Raw genomic sequence first — 20,918 nt, 5'->3', positions numbered from 1 at the left:
GTCACACCCTGTATCCACTGGGGCTTCCAAAAATTACTCACAGGAGACTTGTTGCTCAGGCATGTTGTAAAATGGGCCATCAATGTGATGCTGGTGTCTCAACATCACTTTGGAATGTCTTTTGGGAGTCCCCCCAACTGGGCGACTAAGTAGCAGAGTAGACTGACCCCTAGCTATGGTGTACCCTGGGGTGCAGCGTCCAAAGCCCCAGCAGCTAATCTGTTTCCCCAGTCTCACTGATGTTCTTTTCTGGGGTTGTTCTATATTCTTCATATGAATGCATCACACTTGTTCCTCCATCTAGCCTTTTCTTCAGGCTTCATTTCTATAATTGAAAAGAGGGAGTCCTTGGGGCTAAAAATCCAGAGATAAGGGGCGCCTGGGTGGCGCAGTCGGTTAAGCGTCCGACTTCAGCCAGGTCACGATCTCGCGGTCCGTGAGTTCGAGCCCCGCGTCGGGCTCTGGGCTGTTGGCTCAGAGCCTGGAGCCTGTTTCCGATTCTGTGTCTCCCTCTCTCTCTGCCCCTCCCCCGTTCATGCTCTGTCTCTCTCTGTCCCAAAAATAAATAAACGTTGAAAAAAGAAAATTTAAAAAAAAAAAATCCAGAGATAAAACGGTCAGAGTCTTTATTCCTGCAACAGAATCTGCAATTTGAGAAGCCAGAGATCTGACCGACTTTCTCCAGCCATGCTCACATTCTTCTAGATAGGCTGGTTCAAAGATAGAGGGCAAAAGTCAACATTTTCAAGGGAGAGCCCGACTGAGAAAACATAATGCTCTCCCTGCACCACGGCCGGCAGAGGCTCCTGGAGGTCCTCCCTGGTTCAAGTTGGGGATGATCCTTAGGTACTCAAAGAACAGCTGAATGGGACAGCGAGATCGGACTTTCTCATCTCAGGGGCTCCTGAATGTAGCCTCAGCTATACTTCTTGTCACACAGTTCTGGTCCGAGAAATGCTGCCTTGTACCTGGTAACAGAGGAGTTTCCAGGCACAAGCCTGGAGATGAGAAGACCGAGAGATGGAAAATGAAGGGGCACATTTATAAAACAGCCATCAAGACAGAATGTGATATGGATTTTACTGAATGCACGTTAAGTGTTTATGAAGAGGTAAAGGATTTCCTTTTAGATACAGAGAAGAATTTTAAAACAAACATTGAAAACTTTCTGGATCAAGGGATCTAGAAATGATGCTTTAAGGAAATCTCTTCCTTAAAGGTCTGAGACAAGCCAGTGTGCAGGTCAAGCAAAGAGCCTATAAAGCCCGTGGCTATCATTTTTGTAAAAGCTACCGGGCTTGCTATGTAAGCCTCTTTGATGGTATAATTTCCAACTGGATTTACAGCAAAATATCATGACTTTTATTTACCCATTACATTCCATTGGAAATTCCTGGGTTCATGCCCTGCTGGGGATTTTTGTGCTCTGAAAGATTCAGAAATGACAAGCCCAGTAAGGGGAATTTGAAAAGGAATGCCACCATAGTCCTTCCGGACTCTATGACCTTGGAAATGTTACCACAACTGGCTTGGAAACAAGGGGCTCAAAAAAGGGACTACCCACTCCTTGGTTACACTTGAGGGAGCAGATCAGGCCATGGGATGTTTCATGAGCCCCTCTCCAGGGGCCTCTGTAAGAATTTAGCAATTTTATGTATCTAAGTTTCAGAGTGATACTTTATGCAAGCACATCCCTCAAGGGATAGGAGCTGCCCAAGACGGGGGAATCGGAGGGAAGGTCTTACCATTGCTGTTCAGTGTTTTCATGATAACCTCCATCTGTGCAAATTCATAGTTATAGTCTGGTTCTGAGGAAGCTTCACTAGCTGCGTCCAGGTCATGCTCTGGCGGGCCGGTTTCCTTTTCAAAGTCTTTCAACCAGTCTCGCCGTTTCCTCTTAGGTAAGTTAATTCTGTGGGGTTTTCCACCATTAGAGAAAATTGACTTGTTTTACACTCAGGTAACAGTAAAAAAAAAAAAAAAAAAAAAAAAAAAGTGAAAATATTAGGGAACCCAAAGAGGTTACCTAAAAAAGTGGTTATTTCCCCACAGGATTCTATCACCGTGCCACAACTGGGTAGTGCTGCACACAAGGGTGCCATTTACACAGGACCTGAAAGAAGACCAGGGAATGTGTCAGTTCAGTGGGAAAGAGCACAGAACCCAGACCCAGCAGCCCATGAGAGATGGAGAAGTTTCTCGCAACAGACATATTCTGCTAATACCAAAAGAAGGAGTAATAGAATTGCAACCACCCTCAAAACATGTGATCAGAATGCAGTGATGAACTGAGGCACCTGAGTGGCTCAGTGGGTTAAGTGTCGAACTTTGACTCAGGTCATGATCTCGTGGTTTGTGAGTTCGAGCCCTATGATGGGCTCTGCACTGAGAGTGCGGAGCCTGCTTCACATCCTCTGTCCCCCTCTCTCTGCCCCTCCGCCCCTTCTCTCTCAACAAATAAACATAAAAAAAAAAAAGAAAAGAAAAGAACAAAACACGATGATCAAGGGCAGCCAACATCCCTCAACTTGGCATGATGTGCCCCTGATGGAAACATACACGAGAATGCCTATGGAATTCTCTTGTCCAAATTTGAGTTGAATCTGATCAAGCTGTTATATCACAATACCAATTTAGGAAATACAGAAGGTGGTGGAAGATGCTAAATAATGCCATGGGACACAACGAGCAAAATGCTGACTACAGAAAACAACCAAGCATCTTCAACAACTAAAATGCAAGGAAAAGGGGGTGGGGACAGAGGGAGGAGGAACCCTGAGGCTAAAAGAGACAAACAGCCAATGACAACGGTTGAATCTTATTTGATCCTGATTTCAAGAAACAAATGAAAAGGAACATTTCTGATACCTTTGGGGAGATGTGAACACTGACTCAATATATGAAGGTTAATAAGGAATTATTGTTAATTATTTTAGGTATAATGGAACTTAAGCTATATTCACGAACACTTGTTTAGAAATACAAGCTGAGACATTCAAGGATAAAAAGTTATACTATCGGGAATTTTCTTTAAAATAACCCAGAGGGGGGGCGCCTGGGTGGCGCAGTCGGTTAAGCGTCCGACTTCAGCCAGGTCACGATCTCGCGGTCCGTGAGTTCGAGCCCCGCGTCAGGCTCTGGGCTGATGGCTCAGAGCCTGGAGGCTGTTTCCGATTCTGTGTCTCCCTCTCTCTCTGCCCCTCCCCCATTCATGCTCTGTCTCTCTCTGTCCCAAAAATAAAATAAAAAACGTTAAAAAAATAAAATAAAATAAAATAAAATAAAATAAAATAAAATAAAATAACCCAGAGGGGAGGGAGGGGGAGATGTGGAGGGTATAGAAATAAAAGCAAAACTGTCTGCGAGATGCTCATTTTTGAGGCTGGATGATGGATATACAGGGGTTCACCATACTCTTCTTTCTACTTTATATGTTTGAAGTTTTCCATAATAGAAACTTGGGGAAAACACAAAAGAACACCAGGCTTAAATCCTAAATAGCTACCAAACAAATTGTAAAAATAAGACAAATAGCCAGAGATGGGGGAAAGGACTCCGAGTCTGTTATACTGCACGAATCACACCTTAGATCACGTGCACTGTGTCTCTGGCTTTGTGCTGGCCTGTGCATCTGGGATTCGTCTCAAACCCTATAGCTGCAACTCTGCCCAGAGGACATCTGGAGCTGGTCTCCCAAGGGCACAGGTTTCCTCACCTCACAGCTATGCTACGGCTTACAGGGTTCAAGGGGCTGTGAATGACTCACTGTAACAGATTTCATAGGATTTCCTGCCGATCGGAAGATCTCATCAACTGATTTTTAACATAGTAAAAGCCTTGCCACTGTGACTTTTTTTAGGGAGAGATGAAAAGTCGTCCAGAATTTTTAGTGCAGATAATTTTTTTAAATGTTTATTTATTTATTTTGAGAGAGAGAGAGAGAGAGAGAGAGAGAGAGAGAGGATCCCAAGCAGGGTCTGGGCTGTCAGCCCAGAGCCCCTCAGGGCTTGATCTCAAGAACGCTGAGATCATGACCTGAGCTGAGATCAAGAGTCGGATGCTTAACCTACTGAGCCATCCAGGCACCCCTAATGTTCTTATACATGTTTCCTTCATTTCTAATGTTCTTATACATGTTTCCTTCATTTAGAAAAGAGATTTTGTGGCAGCGCATGCATGGCTTAGTAGATTAAGAGTCCAACTCTTGGTTTCAGCTCAGGTCATAATGTCATGGTTTCATGAGTTCAAGCCCCACGTCGGTCTCTGGGCTGTCAGTGTGGAGCCTGCTTGGGATTCTCTCTCTCTCCCTGTCCCTACCCCACTCATGCTGCCTCTGCCTCTCTCAAATAAATAAACTTTAAATGAAAAAGAAAGATTTGGGGGCACCTGGGTGGCTCAGTTGGTTGAGAGTCTGACTTCAGCTCAGGTCACGATCTCATGGTTTCTGAGTTTGAGCCCTGCATCAGGCTCTGTGCTGTCAGTACAGAGTTCGCTTCAGATCCTCTGACCCCTGCCTCTCTGTGCCCTTCCCCTGCTTGTGTGTGGGCTCTCTCTCAAAAAAGAAACATTAAAAAAAAAGAGAGAGATTTTGCTGGTATTTAAGAAAAAAAATTAGGAGGATATTAATTAATTAAAGTTTAACTTGCTAAAGAACTGTCAGGTGAAGTTTGATGGAGAAAAAAATGAATATTATTCTTAGTTTTAATTTTTCAATAAATTAGTTTTCTCATACAATCTCATTATCTAGCTCTTAATCTTGACCGGACTCTCTAGCTCAAGAGTCACAGAATAAGGAGAACTCACACAGGAAAATAATCTTCTCTTTGCAGTAATATTTCAAGTACAGGGGCTAAATTTTTATTGATAAAAATACCCTGGAAAGACCATCTCATATGTTTTTAATTTGTCATGCGCAAACAAGATAAAACTTTGGTGTGTATATATTTTTAATATCTTTTGAGAGAGAGAGTATGGGAGAGGGGCAGAGAGAGAATCCCAACAGGCTCCACACTCACAGCACAGAGCCTGACACAGGGCTCGATCCCACAAATCGTGAGATCATGACCTGAGCCAAGAACAAGAGTCAGATGCTCAACTGACTGAGCCACCTGACTCAGGCGCCCCTGAGTGTGTGTATTTTACACTAACATGCTCCCTTTATTCTTGCCAATGAAAATGACTCGATGTTAACTCAAGCTTCAAAGGTCTGTGTCCATCTATTTGGAATTATGGACTAATTTATTCATTTGAGAAAAGTGGAAAATGAGACTAGAATACATGTGTGTGTGGGTGTGTGTGTGTGTGTGAGTGTGTGTGTGTGTATCTGTATCTATCTATCTATCTACCTACCTACCTACCTACCTACCTACCTATCTACCTATCTATCTATATGTCTATATGTATACACATATTCTTGCCAGAAGGATGATGAAAAGTTGTTTTGGGGGGAAAATTTTTAATAGAATACTTACCTCTTCTACCTAAAAAACATTTGTCAGTTTATAAGGAAAATGCCTGCCCAGTTTATTAAGATATCTAAGTAGCCTAATATATCTAGGTATATAGATAGATGGATGGATACCCAGACCTATGTATCTATAATCTAATATCTAATGGCAGTATGACAAATTGAAACTTGTCACTCAGTGTCCTTTATTGTTTTAAGCTCTGAATTATAATTTAATTTTCAGTTCCTCATTTTCATTGTCCATATTTTGATACACAAGTGCACAAAAATGGTCTTAGCAGATATAGAACTTTCCCATTATCTCAGAAAGTTGTATTGGGCAGTGTTGTTCTAGAATGAAACTAAAAACAGTTCCAAAGCAAATGAGAGAGGAATATAATAAGCTTTGTCTTTCTTATTTATTTCTGACTTTCATGATCATTTATATATTTAAGGGACCCTTATATAGGTGCACACACACACATACACACACACACACTCCTTTTTTTTTTTTTTAATGTTTATTTGTTTTTGAGAGAGAGAGACAGAGAGAGAGAGAGAGAGAGAGAGCAAGTGGGAGAGGGGCAGAGAGAGAGGGAGACACGGAATCTGAAGCAGGCTCCAGGCTCCGAGCTGTCAGCGCAGAGCCCTTTGCGAGGCTTGAACTAACGAACTGCAAGATCATCACCTGAGCTGAAGTCGGACGTTTAACCCCCTGAGTCACCCAGGCACCCCCACTTTTTTTTAAATGTTTATTTATTTTTGAGAGAGTGAGAACATACACACTCACTTCTGAACACATGTATAAACATTACTTTGACTTATAGTATGTTCTTATTACAATAATATAAAGAAAAGTTATGGAAATTGCCTGGGTTGGTAATGTACCCAGCCAAGAAATTAGCATTAAAAAGTAATTTCTAGTTGGACACATGCCTGGGAATTTGTTAAGAAACAAATACAAAATGTCTTTGCAGCAATTTGTGTCCCCTCACCCAGGCCACGAGACTCCTGCAGGTAAGCTCCCACTGAAGATGATGCACCTAAGGAATCACATGCTGCTTGAGGCAAAAGAACCCACTGAAGTCTTAACTTTGAAATAAGTGAGCAAACAGACAGAATGGGGTTTCTGAAAACCAGGCTCAACGGCATGTGAAGGAGCCATTTACTTTTCCTACCTTGAATTTTCTTTTGGAGTGAGAGTAACATCACCATCGGATGCGATGTCGATCTCACAGTGCTCCGGCTGTATTCCTATGCCAAAGAGCTGGATGTCCTGGGACGTGTCTGCACCCACCCTGGTATGGTCCTAGTAAGAGATCATGAAAGAAAGGAAAACATCTATACTTACAAGTAACTCAACAAAAATTTATCACAATCAATTTGAATAACCCAACAGAATGACAATATTAAATGAATCAGATACAAGATATTTGGGGCGCTCTAAGTCAAATCTTCCATGACATTTGTACTTATTTATTTATTTTTGAAACAGAGTGAGACACAGAGAGAACGAGCAGGGGAGAGGCAGAGAGAGAGGGAGGGAGAGAGAGAGAATCCCAAGCAGGCTCTGCACTGTCAACATAGAGCCTGATGTGGGGCTCTAACTCATGAACCGTGAGATCATAACCTAAGTCAAAGTCAAGAGTCAGACACTTAACCAACTGAGCTACCCAGGTGCCTCTATGTTTTTAATTTGAGAGAGAGAGAGAGAGAGTTTGAGCACATAAGCAGGGGAGGGGCGAGGAGGGGGGGAGAGAAAGAGAGAGAGAGGGAAAATCTCAAGCAAGCTCCATGCTCAGTGCAGAGCCCCACCCAGGGCTCAATCCCACAATCCTGGGATCACGACCTGAGCCGAAATCAAGAGTTGGATGCTCAACCAACTGAGCCGCCCAGGCGCCCCAGTAGTTGAGTGTTGAATACCAATCCTACATAGAGTGTGGAAGCCTGTGGGCTATAGAATGCAGATGAGCAGGACTTCAAGTACCTCAAACCCCAGACACAGGAGGACTGTGACTCCTGGGGAGGCGGTCCACTGCTCGTCCCTTTGTTTCTTTCGTTGCTCTAAAAATCACTGAGTCACCATGATAGTAATATTTCCCTATTCAACAGAAAGCTTGGTCTTTCAAAATTAGGATTTTGGACACAATTCCTTACGCCTTAGTCATGTTCTAAACAAACAGATCTTGAGTCCATTAGTGGGCTTAATAAGTCAGGGACCATCTGCCCCATATTTAGGTCTCTGGGAAAAGTAAAATAGAAAGGATGAGGGAAAACTGAGGCTCCTTTCCTCAATTCTAGCTTATTTTCCATCGCATTTTTTATATTAACTAGGCAGATCAGAATCCTTAACAAGGCACTTATTTAACTTTTTGCAAGTGAGTAATAGCTCTTCATTTAGAGATTTCGGTATGTGGGCAGTTACACAAGCTGCCTTCAAGTCTCCAGGTCTCTAATCCTTGAGAGTTACGTACTGCCACATACATTTATATACTATCATAACTCAGGAATTGTGTGTGTGTGTGTGTGTGTGTGTGTGTGTGCGTGCATATTAAAAAGGCCCTATGTCTTTTGGGGTACCCCATATCACTGCCCTATCGGGTACCCTATTTCAAACAGATGTCTCATTTTTCACTTTAACAAAATAAACCAACATTTCCAAAAGTGTGATCTGACAGAGAAAGATAAACACCATATGATTTTGCTTTATGTGGAATCTAAACAAACAAACAAACAAACAAACAAACAAGCAAACAAAGAAAAAGCAGAAGCAGACCCATAAATATAGAGAACAAACTGATGGTTTCCAGAGGGGAGGTTTTCACTCTCAACGGTAACCTGACCGCACTATCCCTCCTCTTTCAATGAGGGCTAAGCTGGATACAAAAAGCAAAACCAGGGGCACCTGGGTGGCTCAGTTGGTTAAGCATCCAACTTCTTCTTGGGTCATGATTGCACGGTTCGTGGGTCAGAGCTCCACGTGGGGCTCTGTGCTGACAGCTCGGAGCCCAGAGCCTGCTTTGGATTCTGTGTCTCCCTCTCTCTCTCTCTCTCTCTCTCTCTCTGCCCCTCCCCTGCTTGTGCTTTGTCTCTCAAAAATAAATAAAATGTTCAAAAAGCCAAATCATGGGTACAGGCGCCCAGATTCCAATGCGAGTGATATGTGAATGCATCAGGATTGCAACCATCTACTTATATACTCTCTTACCTTTAAATAATAAACCAGAAGCTCGTTAAGAGCAGGGTCCGCGTTCAGGTTGACTAAGTAGCACTTATCATCTCCCACCTTGATACCCGATGTCTCCAGGGAAATCCCCATACTTTCAAGCTGTCGTTGTCTCTCCTGGGCACAAAAACAGACAAACACAGGGGACTCTATTTGTTGCTCTACTGACAAGATGTATCCATGGAAAGTTTATGTCACTCTTTCTGGGGACAATGCCAATGAAATCACACATCACCACCAAGTTTAGGGAGTCTCTAAAATGCGTGACGTCTTGTGTCCGTGTTAAAAGGGTGCTAAGAGTGAACCAGATACCATCTTCCGTTTAAGGGGTTTATAGTCCAGTCGAGGGGACAAGACCACGTACCTAAATCAGAGGAGAAGAGCCCTGTGTCACTGGAGAGGAACAAGGTACTATGGGGCTTCCAAGGAAGGAGCCCATGATGTATTCAGAGACCAGGAAAGGCTTCAGGAAAAGAATATACTTGCGATGTCTCTTGAAGTGTAAGAATTCCACAGGAAGAAATGGAGGAGAAGTAAGGTAAGAGCAAGGTGTTGTAAGGGCACAGGGAAGACTGGGCATATTGCCTGATTTCAGGTGATAATAACCCTAGTAAACATGGGAAAGTCATGGGAGATGGGGGCAGGAAGTACTGATCTACAACAGCAAGCAAAACAAAGTCCCTTTTGTGAAAACTTATATTCTAGTAGAAAGAGACAGACAGATAAAAGAAAAAAAACAAGAAACAAAAAAAAACCAGACAAGCAAAACAGAATTTCCAGGGATGATAAAGTGCCGTGAAGAAGTACGAAGCAATGGATGAGAGACAGGAAGTCAGCAGTATGTGTGTGGGGTACGTGAGCACGGGTCTGTGTGAGAATAACACCTACGAGAAACATATAAGCAAAAGGCTTGACTAGGTCCCAGTTACTGCTTTCAAGCTACCCGATTGGGATGGGCCAATATTTCCAAGCAGTCAGTGAGATTAAAATGTTCACCAAATGTATAGTGCAGATTCATAAAACACACCCACTCACACACAAGTGCACAATTAGTCCTTGCTTCATATCGTTTCTCAAGTAAAGTTCATACAACATTTCTTACAAGCCCCAAAAATCAAATACACTGGGGAAAAGACCATGATGAGTGGTAGGTTATAAATTCTCGGCCAGTCAGGTAGCACTTTGCCGGGTGATGTAAAATCACAAAATAGAAAAGCAGGAAACATTAACAGTGTTTCCTGTAGACCATGCCTGTTCCAGCTCAGCGCTCCTAGCAAATAAATGGACCAAATGGTAGTTGATAAAGGACAACGAAGTTACGGGCTCTAAAAGTGATCTTTGCAGTCTTGGTGAGCAGAAAGAGGTCCTTGAATGGCTTTGGGAGGATGACGAGTGGCTACGCAGAAAAGATGGCAAATGAAAAAGAATCACAAGATTTTAGGCCTAAATTATCGGGCTACCTGTGCGATTTCTTCTGTTTTCCTCAGCTTCTCTTCCCAAGTCACTGTTAGTTCTTTGATCAGCTTTTCAGATTCTTCAAGCTTCTCTTTTAGTTCAGGGGCCTTCATAGCCTTAAAATGAAACCAGAGATATCTGATTTTCTATTTTTTCCCACCATTATTCATAAAACAATCCTTTACTGTGCTTCTGAAGTGGCTATCAACAGTCTGTTGGAAGCAATTAAGTCATACACTGTCAGGGTGGACTTGTACATCTTTATTAATAAACAGAAATGTAAGAATAAATGGCTGCTACTCTTTAGAGGGGAAAAGGAATACTAGTGCCCTGAATTAAACTGATACAAATCACTACAGAGTAATTTTATCCATCGTACTTAAATTTCACATTTAAAGACCTAAAAGATGCTAAAGTTTGCCTTCAAAACAGAAACGTAACAAAGGTAACTTAAGCACTGTTACTTTTTTTTTTTTCCCCAGCAAGACAGAGATCAACACACATCATCAATAAACACATCCCAGTGATAACCTACCAGGAAAAGTGAAGATTCTTCTCTTTTCTTTTCTTTTCTTTTCTTTTCTTTTCTTTTAAAGTTTTTAGTGTTTTTATTTTATTTTTGAGACAGGGAGAGACAGAGCATGAACGGGGGAGGGTCAGAGAGAGGGAGACACAGAATCTGAAACAGGCTCCAGGCTCTGAGCTGTCAGCACAGAGCCCAACGCGGGGCTTGAACTCACAGACCGCGAGATCATGACCTGAGCCGAAGTTGGACGCTTAACCGACTGGGCCATCCAGGCGCCCCTCTTCTCATTTATTTTAAAATTGGACTCTGGATCATTTAAAACTCCTTTTCTGGGGCGCCTGGGTGGCTTAGTCAGTTAAGCGTCGACTCAGGTCATAATCTCACAGTTCGTGGATTCAAGCCCTGCGTCAGGCTCTGTGCTGACAGCTCGGAGCCTGGAGTCTGCTTTGAATTCTGTGTCTCCCTCTCTCTGCCCCTCCCCTCCAGTGCTCTGTCTCTCTCTCAAAAATAAACATGAAAAAAAATTTTTTTTAATGGATGGTGATAAAAACCTTGTGTATTCATTACTCCCTTGGAAACAAGACATCTGGGTAAAAGGGTAGGAATTTCCCTCTGAGTCTGCAGAGTGAGAATAACTAAGGGATCTAAATACAGATGTATATATATAAAGCTTTTTTAAGCTAAGCTTTTACTTGGGGGGCTTTACTTGGCAATGGCATGCTTTGACCCCCTATGGCAACATGAGCCTCCACAAAGTGTAAGCCCATGAACAAGAAAGATGGCAGACTTGGACAAGAGGCCACAGTGGCAATGTTGTGGACTCTCCCTGAGGTACCGAGGTCACAGCGGGAACAGAGTCTGCGAGGGACACTCAGTGCTGGGTATAAGGGGACACCCATGAAAACCCTAGGTGAACCCGCTGTGGCTCCTCTTCTGTTCTCTTTGGCCAGGCATCATTCTACCATCTGGCCTGGATTACATGGTCATGGCAGAGAGGCAGGTTCAGAGACAAGAGGAAAGAAGGAGCTCATCCACGTATGTACTGACTGCAGAACCATTACATTTTCCTCCTAGGATCATGGCTCTTCAAAGTTTATTGGTATTTTTATGTTTAAGTTTATTTATTCTTTGAAGAGAGAGAGAGAGAGGGAGTCTGTGAGTGAGTGGGGGAGGGGCAGAGAGAGACGGGGACGGAGGATCTGAAGCAGGCTGTGCGCTGACAGCAGAGAGCCCAATGTGGGACTCGAACTCACGAACCAAGAGATTCATGACCCGAGCCGAAGGCAGACGCTTAACCGACTGAGCTACCCGGGAACCCTTAATTTGTTTTTTTTTAATGTTTTATTTGTTTTTGAGAGAGGGAACAAGAAGGGGAGGAACAAAGGGAGGGGGACAGAGGATCCGAAGTGGGCTCTGAGCTGTCAGCACAGAGCCCAACGCGGGACTCGAACTCACAAACTGTGAGATCATGACCTGAGGTCAGACGCTCAACCGAATGAACCACCCAGGCCCCCCACAGTGTTTTATTTTCCAGGTGTTTTGCTACCTTCTTGGCATCAATGAAAAAGTATGTTTGATGCACTGAATGCTTAGAATCATGATAATAACAGGAGGTAGCAACATTTATTGAGCACTTACGATGCACCAGCATTGTGCTAAGCGCTCTCCAGTATCAGTGTTGCACTAGGGGTTAGGGATGAAAACAAGGAATAAAACAAGGCTTCCTGCACTTCAGAAGCCCAAGCTGGAAGAAGACAATGCCTTGTCAGTGCAACTCCATGATCACCAACGAATGGGAAGTTCAGATCCTGGGCTGTGACTCCCTTTCTGTTTGCCTCAATCTCCTACTGATTATCTTTTTGACTAGAGAAGCTGATAGACAAAAAGTATTTCAACAGGGCCTGGTACACAAGTGCTCAAAAAATAACAGTATTACCCTCCACCCCTCCCCCCCCCCCTCGTTTACTACTCTCTCAGAAGGGAGGGGTCAGAAGGGAGTGGTATGAAGGAATGTGAACTCAGCAGCCCTAGGTCCACACCCAAGTGAGGCAGGGGGAAGCACGTGACTTACACTAAGGCACTTACTCGGCCTTCATTTCAGTCCTATTACCTATTTCAAATGAGCCGGATGCCTCACCCAGTAACTTGCAAAAAGCAATAGCTACTTAGAAGAGGGTGTGATTATTAAAGCTGGGTAAAGCCAAGGAAAGGTGGTAACAATGAGAAATGAACGATTTTGTTTCCTGCCAGGAGCTGATATACATGAAGCAAAATAAAAGATTTCTGAGTTCTTTTCCTAATGTTTCTCTTCCATCATGCTGCCTTCCCTGACTTAAGGAAGAGAGGACATAGAACTAATTTCTCTGAAAACCGCAAGGCCCTATGGGCACAGAGTGTACAATGTTAATAAAAACAACCCATTTGGTTCTTAGGATTTCACACTGGACAAGATCGGTGCCCAAGGGCCAACTGATCTACCAAGGCAAACAATTAGGCAGTAGCAACAACTCACTTTTAGTTGACTGGAGGTTAAGTTCCTAGGACAGATGGCTATATGCTTAGCATACAGAAGATGTCACTCAGAAATGCCGAATGCACGGAGATGACCTAAAAGTTCAGGCGACCACATCCTCCCCGACTCAGATACGACACCCCAGGGGATCTCAAAAACAGGGAGCACCAGGCTGATCTTACCTCAGCCTGCGAGAGCTGCTCCTTCAGTTTCTCTACCTCCTCCCGCAGCTCCCGGATGACTTTGGCATTGGGGTCCTCGTTCACAATGGCGTGGTTAACGATCCTTTTGGCTCTATCTGCGTATCGCAGGGTGGACAGTGTCTCCTCATAGTTGTCTGCTGCTGGGCTAATGGTGGCTATCATAGAGGTCTGGCTGTTGCCCCCCAAGTTATCCTGCAAAATATTTCCAGTAGCCTCTTAGGAAATGATCCCCATTCTGTGCACAACATGTATGATGGAAGCTGAAGACATGCATATATGACATTCTCTGTGAAGAAAATGTGTTGTAGAAATGGAGCCGTATTTCATGAGTCATTTTATGATGAGGTGTGGTTTCTCTATAGTCACAACAACGAACAATGCCTGATGAATAGCGTTATCATGGGGGCAAAAGAGGCAACAGGAATGAGTTTTCATTCTGCATTCCTAGGAATTCGGATGAACAGTCTTGGCGGGGGGTTGTGCTATATCTGGTTAGCTCTGCACACAACTTTCAGCTGCCTCCTCTGAAACAGCCAGGTTTTAGTTGGAAAGGAACACACTAGAACAATGAATTACCTTAAGAAGCCAAGTGAGCACTGAATCTCGATAAGGCACAAATTTGTTTTTACCCTTGCCAGCTGCCTGGTCAGCCAGCGAGGATATAACCAACCCCAAGGTTGTAAGGGATCTGCCAAAAGAAAAAACATTTAGAAATTAGCTTTATGGAATGGTTATGTTGTTTGCATAAAACAATAATCGTTCCAGGCATTAGGGATAAAGTGTGCAGAACACCAAGGCCCTAAAGTGGATATAACCAAGTTTACATTAATTTGTCAAGAAGCTAAGAAAAAGAAAAACAGAAAGTAACTCCATTAATTTAAAAGAATGAATTCAGAATCCCTGTGAGAATCGATTCTGTTCAATCACAGGGCCTGTGAGACAGACATTTCAGAACCTGGGAGCATACATTCAAGCGATCATTCTAGGGAATTTTAATTTACTCCAAATATTATGTTGAAAGTCTGAACCATTTTACTCTTTGGGTAGAATTCGGACCATTCGGGCTCTCATTTTGTTTTCCATAATAACCACGTAACTTGAAGAGAACCTTTCCCTACATGTTACAGGGTAGATGCCGTTCATCTGCTACAGCTGGCAAGTTTACTTCAGTGTGGAGTTTTTACAGCTGTACAGAACAATGACCCACCCAAGCAGAGGACAGCATATGGCTACTCTTTCAACACCTGCTACAGAGAGCAGCACTGGCGTCCCCCAAGAGCTGGTTAGAAACAAAGGCTCTTGGAAGCCTCCCCAGGCCTACGGAGTCAGAACCAGCGAAAGGCATTTCCAGGTGATTCACAGGCATGCTAAATTTTGAGAGGCCCTGGATGAACAATACCCAAGATGGTACATATATTTAACTGTATAGGCTCAAATCATGATGCTGGGACCAAAAGCACCAGCATGACTTAGGACCTTGTTACAAATGCACGTTCTCAGGCCCCACCCCATCCCAGACCTATAGACACTCGTGGTGGGACCCAGCACTCTGCTTTAACCAGCCCTCCAGGGGACTCTGGTGCAGGCTGGAGTAGTCCCCTGAGCATTCCCTGGACGCTAACACATGTTCTCTGAACCTGGAGAAAAGATCACCACAAAAACAACAGATTTGCGGACTTGAGGGATGAAGAACATCCTACTGTGTCACAGTTAAGTACCAAGCACGCTTTTAAAAGGAAATCCCAAGTTTAGCAGCCAGAAGAGAGAGAACTCCTCAGGAGATCTCCCAGGAGTGCAGGGAAGCTTACATGATATCACAAAGAGAAAATGCTTTGTGAATGGTTAAAAAATTAAATGCTATGACCTACTTATAAAAACAAAAAAGAGCACAATTCAGCAAGTGACCAGAGTTTAGCATGAAGGACTAGATAGCTTTCTAATGTTAACAAGAGACTTCCATTACATGAGTTGAAACAAAGGATATCTCTCACAAAACATAATTGCTCAAAGGTGAGTCACTTGAAAAGTCATTGAAATACAACGCAAACTCAAGAGGCAGAACAAGAGCCAGAATTTTAATAATAGCCGTTCCTGCAAAGTGACATAAATACATACATTATAATTGACAGATTCAAAAGTTAAATCCACCCCAAAAGAAAACATATGTCCATACAAAAAAACACTCTTGTACAAGAGTGTTCACAGCTGCATTATTCGCAATAGCCACAATGTAGAAACCACCCACGTCTGTCCACCAAATGATGACTAAAGTGTGGTATGTCCTCACAGTGGACTATATTATTCAGCCATAAGAGAGGATTCTGACAGAAGCTACAACATGGATGAAGCTTGAAAAGTTACGATAAGTGAAAGAAGCCAAACACCAAAGGCCAATGTCCTGGGTTGAATACTGTGTACCCCAAATTCACGTTCACCAGAACCTGACATGTAATCTCATTTGGAAATAGGGTTTTTGCAGATGTGATTAGTTAAGAGGAGATGATACTGACTTAAAGACGGCTGTAATCCAATGCCTGGTACCCTTCTAAGACGGCTGTGAAGACACACAGGCAACAGGGGAGCAGGCCATGTGAGAACAGAGGAGAGATGGAAGAGATGCATCTACAAGCCAAGGAAGGTCAAGGAGAGCCAGCCACCACTAGAAGGTGGTAGGACAGAAGCATGCAACAGATTTTCCCTCTGAGCCCCAAGAAGGAACTAGCTCTGCCAATCCCCTGATTTTGCACTTCTGGCCTCCAGAATTGTAACAAAACAAATTTCTGTTGTTGTAAACTACCCAGTTTGTGGTAATCTTCTATGATAACATTGGGAAACTAATACAGCCACGTAATGATTCCATTATTATGAAATATCCAGATGGGGCGCCTGGGTCGCTCGGTCGGTTAAGTGTCCGACTTCGGCTCAGGTCATGATCTCGCGGTCCGTGAGTTCGAGCCCCACGTCAGGCTCTGTGCTGACAGCTCAGAGCCTGGAGCCTGTTTCAGATTCTGTGTCTCCCTCTCTCTCTGCCCCTCCCCTGTTCATGCTCTGTCTCTCTCTGTCTCAAAAATAAATAAACGTTAAAAAAAAATTTTTTTTTTAAAAGAAATACCCAGAATAGGCGAATCTATAGGGATGAAAGCAATGGTTGCCCAGGGCTGGGGTGGTGTAAATGGGGAATGACTTAGACACAAAGTTTCTCTGGGGATGATGGAAATGTTTTCAAATTCAATCATGATGATGGTTATACATTCTGATAAAAAAGCCACTAAATTGTACATTTTTAAATGGCAAAGTATGTGTATATGAATCATTTCTCAATATAGCTGTTTAAAAAAAAAATTCAAGTTCAATCACTGCATCACTCCTCCCAAAGGTAACAACTTTAAGAAAGAACATGGCAAGAATAAACTACTGGGACTACATCAAAAGAAAAAGTTTTTGGGGCCCCTGGGTGGCGCAGTCGGTTAAGCGTCCGACTTCAGCCAGGTCACGATCTCGCGGTCCGTGAGTTTGAGCCCCGCGTCAGGCTCTGGGCTGATGGCTCAGAGCCTGGAGCCTGTTTCCGATTCTGTGTCTCCCTCTCTCTCTGCCCCTCCCCCGTTCATGCTCTGTCTCTCTCTGTCCCAAAAATAAATAAACGTTAAAAAAAAAAAAAAAAAAGAAAAAGTTTTTACACAGAGAAGGAAACAATCAATAAAACTAAAAGACAACTTACTGAATCTCAGAAGGTATTTGCAAATGACATATCCGATAAAGAGTTAGTACCCCAAAAATATAAAGAACTAATATGACTCAACACCCAAAGACAAATAATCCTATTAAAAATGGGCAGAAGACATGAATCGACATCTCTCCAAAGACATACAGATGGCCAACCGACACATGAAAAGATGTTCAACATCATTCACCATCAGGAAAATGCAAATAAAAACTACAATGAAATATCACCTCACATCTGTCAGAATGGCTAAAGTCAACAACACAAGAAACAAATTGGTGAGGATGTGGAGAAAAAGGAACCTTCATGCACTGTTGGTGAGAATGCAAACTAATACAGCCACTGTGGTAAAGAGCATGGAGGTACCTCAAAAAATTAAAAATAGAACTACCCTACGATCCAGTAATCACACTAGTGGATATTTACCTTAAAAATACAATAATACAGGGTGTGCCTGCATGGCTCAGTCAGTTAAGCATCTGGCTTTTGGTTTCGACTCAGGTCATAAGGTCATAGTTCATGGGTTCGAGCCCCACGTTGGGTTCTGAGCTGACAGTGCAGGGGCCTGCTTGGAATTCTCTATTTCTCTCTGCCTGCTGCTCACCCCCCCCCCCACCCCCAATCCCATGCTCTGTGATCTCTCTCAAAATAAATAAATAAACTTTAAAAAATTCAAAGGGATACTATTCAAAGGGATACATGCACCCCTATGTTTACTGCAACATTATCTACAAAAGCCAAATTATAGAAACAGCCCAAGTGTCCATCAGTAAATGAATGGATAAAGAAGATGTGGTATCTACATACAATGGAATATTATTCAGCCATAAAAAGAATGAAATCTTGTCATTTACAACAACACAGATACAGCTAGAGAGTATAATGCTAAGCAAAATAAGTCAATCTGAGAAAGATAAATACCATACGATCCCACTCATATGTGGAATTTAAGAAACAAAACAAGCAGGGGTGCCCGGGGGGGCTCAGCCGGTTAAGCGTACAACTTCTACTCAGGTCATGATCCCGCAGTTTGTGGGTTTGAGCCCCATGTCAGGCTCTGTGCTGACAGCTCAGAGCCCGGAGCCTGCTTCAGATTCTGTGTCTCCCTCTCTCTGCCTCTCCCCTGCTTGCAATGTGTGTGTCTCTCTCTCAAAAATAAACATTAAAAATTAAAAAAAAAAAAAAAACAAGCAAAGGAAAAAGAGAGACAAATCAAGAAATAGACTCTTAAGGCTAGAGAACAAACTGATGGCTACCAGAGGGGAGGGGGTAGGGGGATGGGGGTTCAAGAGTATACTTACCATGATGAAATAAAATTCAATTTAAAAAGTTAAGTAAAGGGGCGCCTGGGTGGCTCAGTAGGTTGAGCTTCCAACTCTTGATTTAGGCCCAGGTCATGATCTCACAGTTCATGGGTTTGAGCCGTGTGCTGACAGCACAGAGCCTGCTTGGGATTCTCTCTCTTCTCTCTCTCTCTCTCTCTCTGTCCCTCCCCCATTCCTCCTCTCCTCTCAATTAATAAATCAACATTAAACAATAAAAATAAAAAAAGATTTTCTCTCATTCTCTCTCTGCCCTTCTCCTGTGCTCTCTCTCCCTCTCTAAAATTAAAAAGAGAGAAAAAAAGAGGAAGGAAGGGAGTGAGGGAGGGAGGAAGGTAAGAAGGAAGGAGTTGAGAAAAGAAAGGCATGTGCTATATATGAAATAGAAGAAAGCAGAAATTTAAGGCAAAAACAAATTTCTGCTTTAATATAGCATATAGGGCATCTTTCACACTTCACAACTATTGAAATAAAATTTTCAGTTGAAAACAATTCTTTGAACGGAACCAGTGTTTAGGACTTAAACACGGCAAAAATTACTTCAATTCATACAGACTATAAAAAGCTCAGTGATTCCAAGGCCCATATTAGCAATTCTAAAGGGAACAGTGGCCCTTGCTAGGAAAACACATTTTGGAGTTATGTATTTTTCATCCAGACAAAATCTAACTCTGCCTTGTGGCAACTGCTCCTACTTTCTAATTTGATAGTGTCAGGAGTGAAAAAAGAAGGGTCTGGGCACTCCTAAACAAGGGCACAAAAAAAATCACACGAGTGCTTTGAGAGAAAACGGGGAAGGGTAGCACGATGTCATCAACGTCTACAGGACCACGTGCGTGTGCACTGAGAGCACCGAGCACGAGCACGGTCAGCAGGTAGGGCACGTGACCGGCCACAGCGGAGGGGCGGGGCTGGGCGGACATGATCACATGACTCCCTCTTGTGTGTACTCTACTCTGTACTCTGTAACTTAACCAGTTGGAAAAGGTTATCATTAGTAGAAGCCTTTTACCTGATCGTGTGCACATATTCAAAACAAGGACTCTGTCTCGACCCACTGCCCCCTTGGAACAAAAAGAAATGAACTGCAGGGTAAGGGGGCTCCATGATGGGTGAGGGGTAACCAGGTCACCCAGTGACAAGGTGGGGGTGCTACTGCTACGTTGGACCTGGAAGCAATGATCCACGGGCTTCTGAAAGCATGAAAGTTCAATGCGTGAAAACTGAACAATGGGCTTAAGTATTTTAACAGTAATTTAATTCCTAGGGAGCTTAAGAATATAAGAAAATCACAAATTACTGGATCCTGCTAGCACTGCCTTCTCATGCTGGAGTCAAATGGGCGCTCACAGGTTTCCTGAACAGGGTGGGGCTGTTTGCAAATTTGAGAGGCTGAAAAAACTGCTCCAGGAATCTAATTCTACCAAAGCACAGCTCCTTTCCTGAACCTACGGGAGGTGGAGACAGTAAGGAAATTCTTAACCTTTCCAGAAGTTCTTGGGCTGGGGTGGCAGGCACAGAGTAAACACAGACTGACTGGAGAGGACAGAAGGATTAGGCTAGGGGATAACATTTGTGAACAGACAGCCATGTTTTAAGACAGAGATTATTAAAATCTACCTATCTATAACAATGGAGAATTTGAGACTAAAAAGAAAGTAAATACGGGAGCCTGGGTGGCTCAGTTGGTTGGGTGACCAATTTTTGATTTCGGTTGGGGTCATGATCTCATGGTTGGTGGGATAGAGCCCCTCGTGGGGTTCATGCTGATAGCTTAGATCTCTCCCTCCCTCCCTCTCTCTCTCTCTCTCTCTCTCTCTCTCTCCACCTCCCCCCACCTGCCCCCCTCCCCAGCTCATGCACACAGGTGTGTGCTCTCTTTCTCAAAATAAATAGATAAACATAAAAAATATGAATAAATAAAACTTAGGAGGATCAGAAACAAAATAAAAGCAGCTCCAATGAATACAATCAATGAGATAAACCTGGTCATAAGTATTTTTTTTTTCCTTTTCTGCACCTTCCTCCAACCTGCATAGTTTTCCTTGAAACTGTGACCACCGGATTCCTTCCCTTAACAGTGGATATGATGTGATGGGAGTTATCTGTACTCTCCAGGATAGATTTCAAATATTATATTATTTTACCTATTTTTCTAATGATCTTTTTCTAAGGTCATAATTGCAGTTAAGCATTGCTAGAATTGACTGTATTTGTACTTCTCTATCTCTTTCTACTTAAGGTTATGATTGCTTTGAGGGCAGAGACCTTGTTACATCATACAATTACTGTGCCTTGCTTACAGAAAGCGGTCAGTATCTGCTGAGTAAAACTGAGTCTAGAATATACTGAAGAACAGACCACGGATCTCTTTCTAAAAAGGACTAATTCAATCATGGTTTTGGTACCCTCTGTGGATACTGACCCAACATCCATTCTCCCCTTCTTACTTGCTAAAAGAACCCTGATTTTGCTGGGAAGATTATGCTGGGCTAAAAACTCCACTT

The 20,918-nt window shown here is 43.0% G+C and overlaps 1 protein-coding gene across 6 annotated transcripts in view; it reads right to left on the bottom strand.

Moving 5' to 3' along the window:
- The window catches only part of KIF13A (kinesin family member 13A), a 217,401-nt gene that overhangs the window by 53,893 nt on the left and 142,590 nt on the right, over window positions 1–20,918 (bottom strand). For all 6 annotated transcript variants that reach the window (XM_047860259.1, XM_047860257.1, XM_047860260.1 and 3 more), the window contains exons 10-16: window positions 13,945–14,056; window positions 13,348–13,560; window positions 10,133–10,243; window positions 8,655–8,789; window positions 6,625–6,755; window positions 2,027–2,113; window positions 1,746–1,912 (exon numbers count right to left, since the gene is read on the bottom strand). In XM_047860259.1, the coding sequence (XP_047716215.1) occupies window positions 1,746–1,912; window positions 2,027–2,113; window positions 6,625–6,755; window positions 8,655–8,789; window positions 10,133–10,243; window positions 13,348–13,560; window positions 13,945–14,056 (956 nt within the window). The remainder of the gene's footprint in view (window positions 1–1,745; window positions 1,913–2,026; window positions 2,114–6,624; window positions 6,756–8,654; window positions 8,790–10,132; window positions 10,244–13,347; window positions 13,561–13,944; window positions 14,057–20,918) is intronic.

This window comes from Prionailurus viverrinus, chromosome B2 (genome assembly GCF_022837055.1).
Source record: "Prionailurus viverrinus isolate Anna chromosome B2, UM_Priviv_1.0, whole genome shotgun sequence".
Lineage (NCBI taxonomy): Eukaryota > Metazoa > Chordata > Mammalia > Carnivora > Felidae > Prionailurus > Prionailurus viverrinus.
The sequence above is the reverse complement of the archived record's forward strand: the minus strand, read 5'-3'. Positions and strand labels throughout refer to the sequence as shown.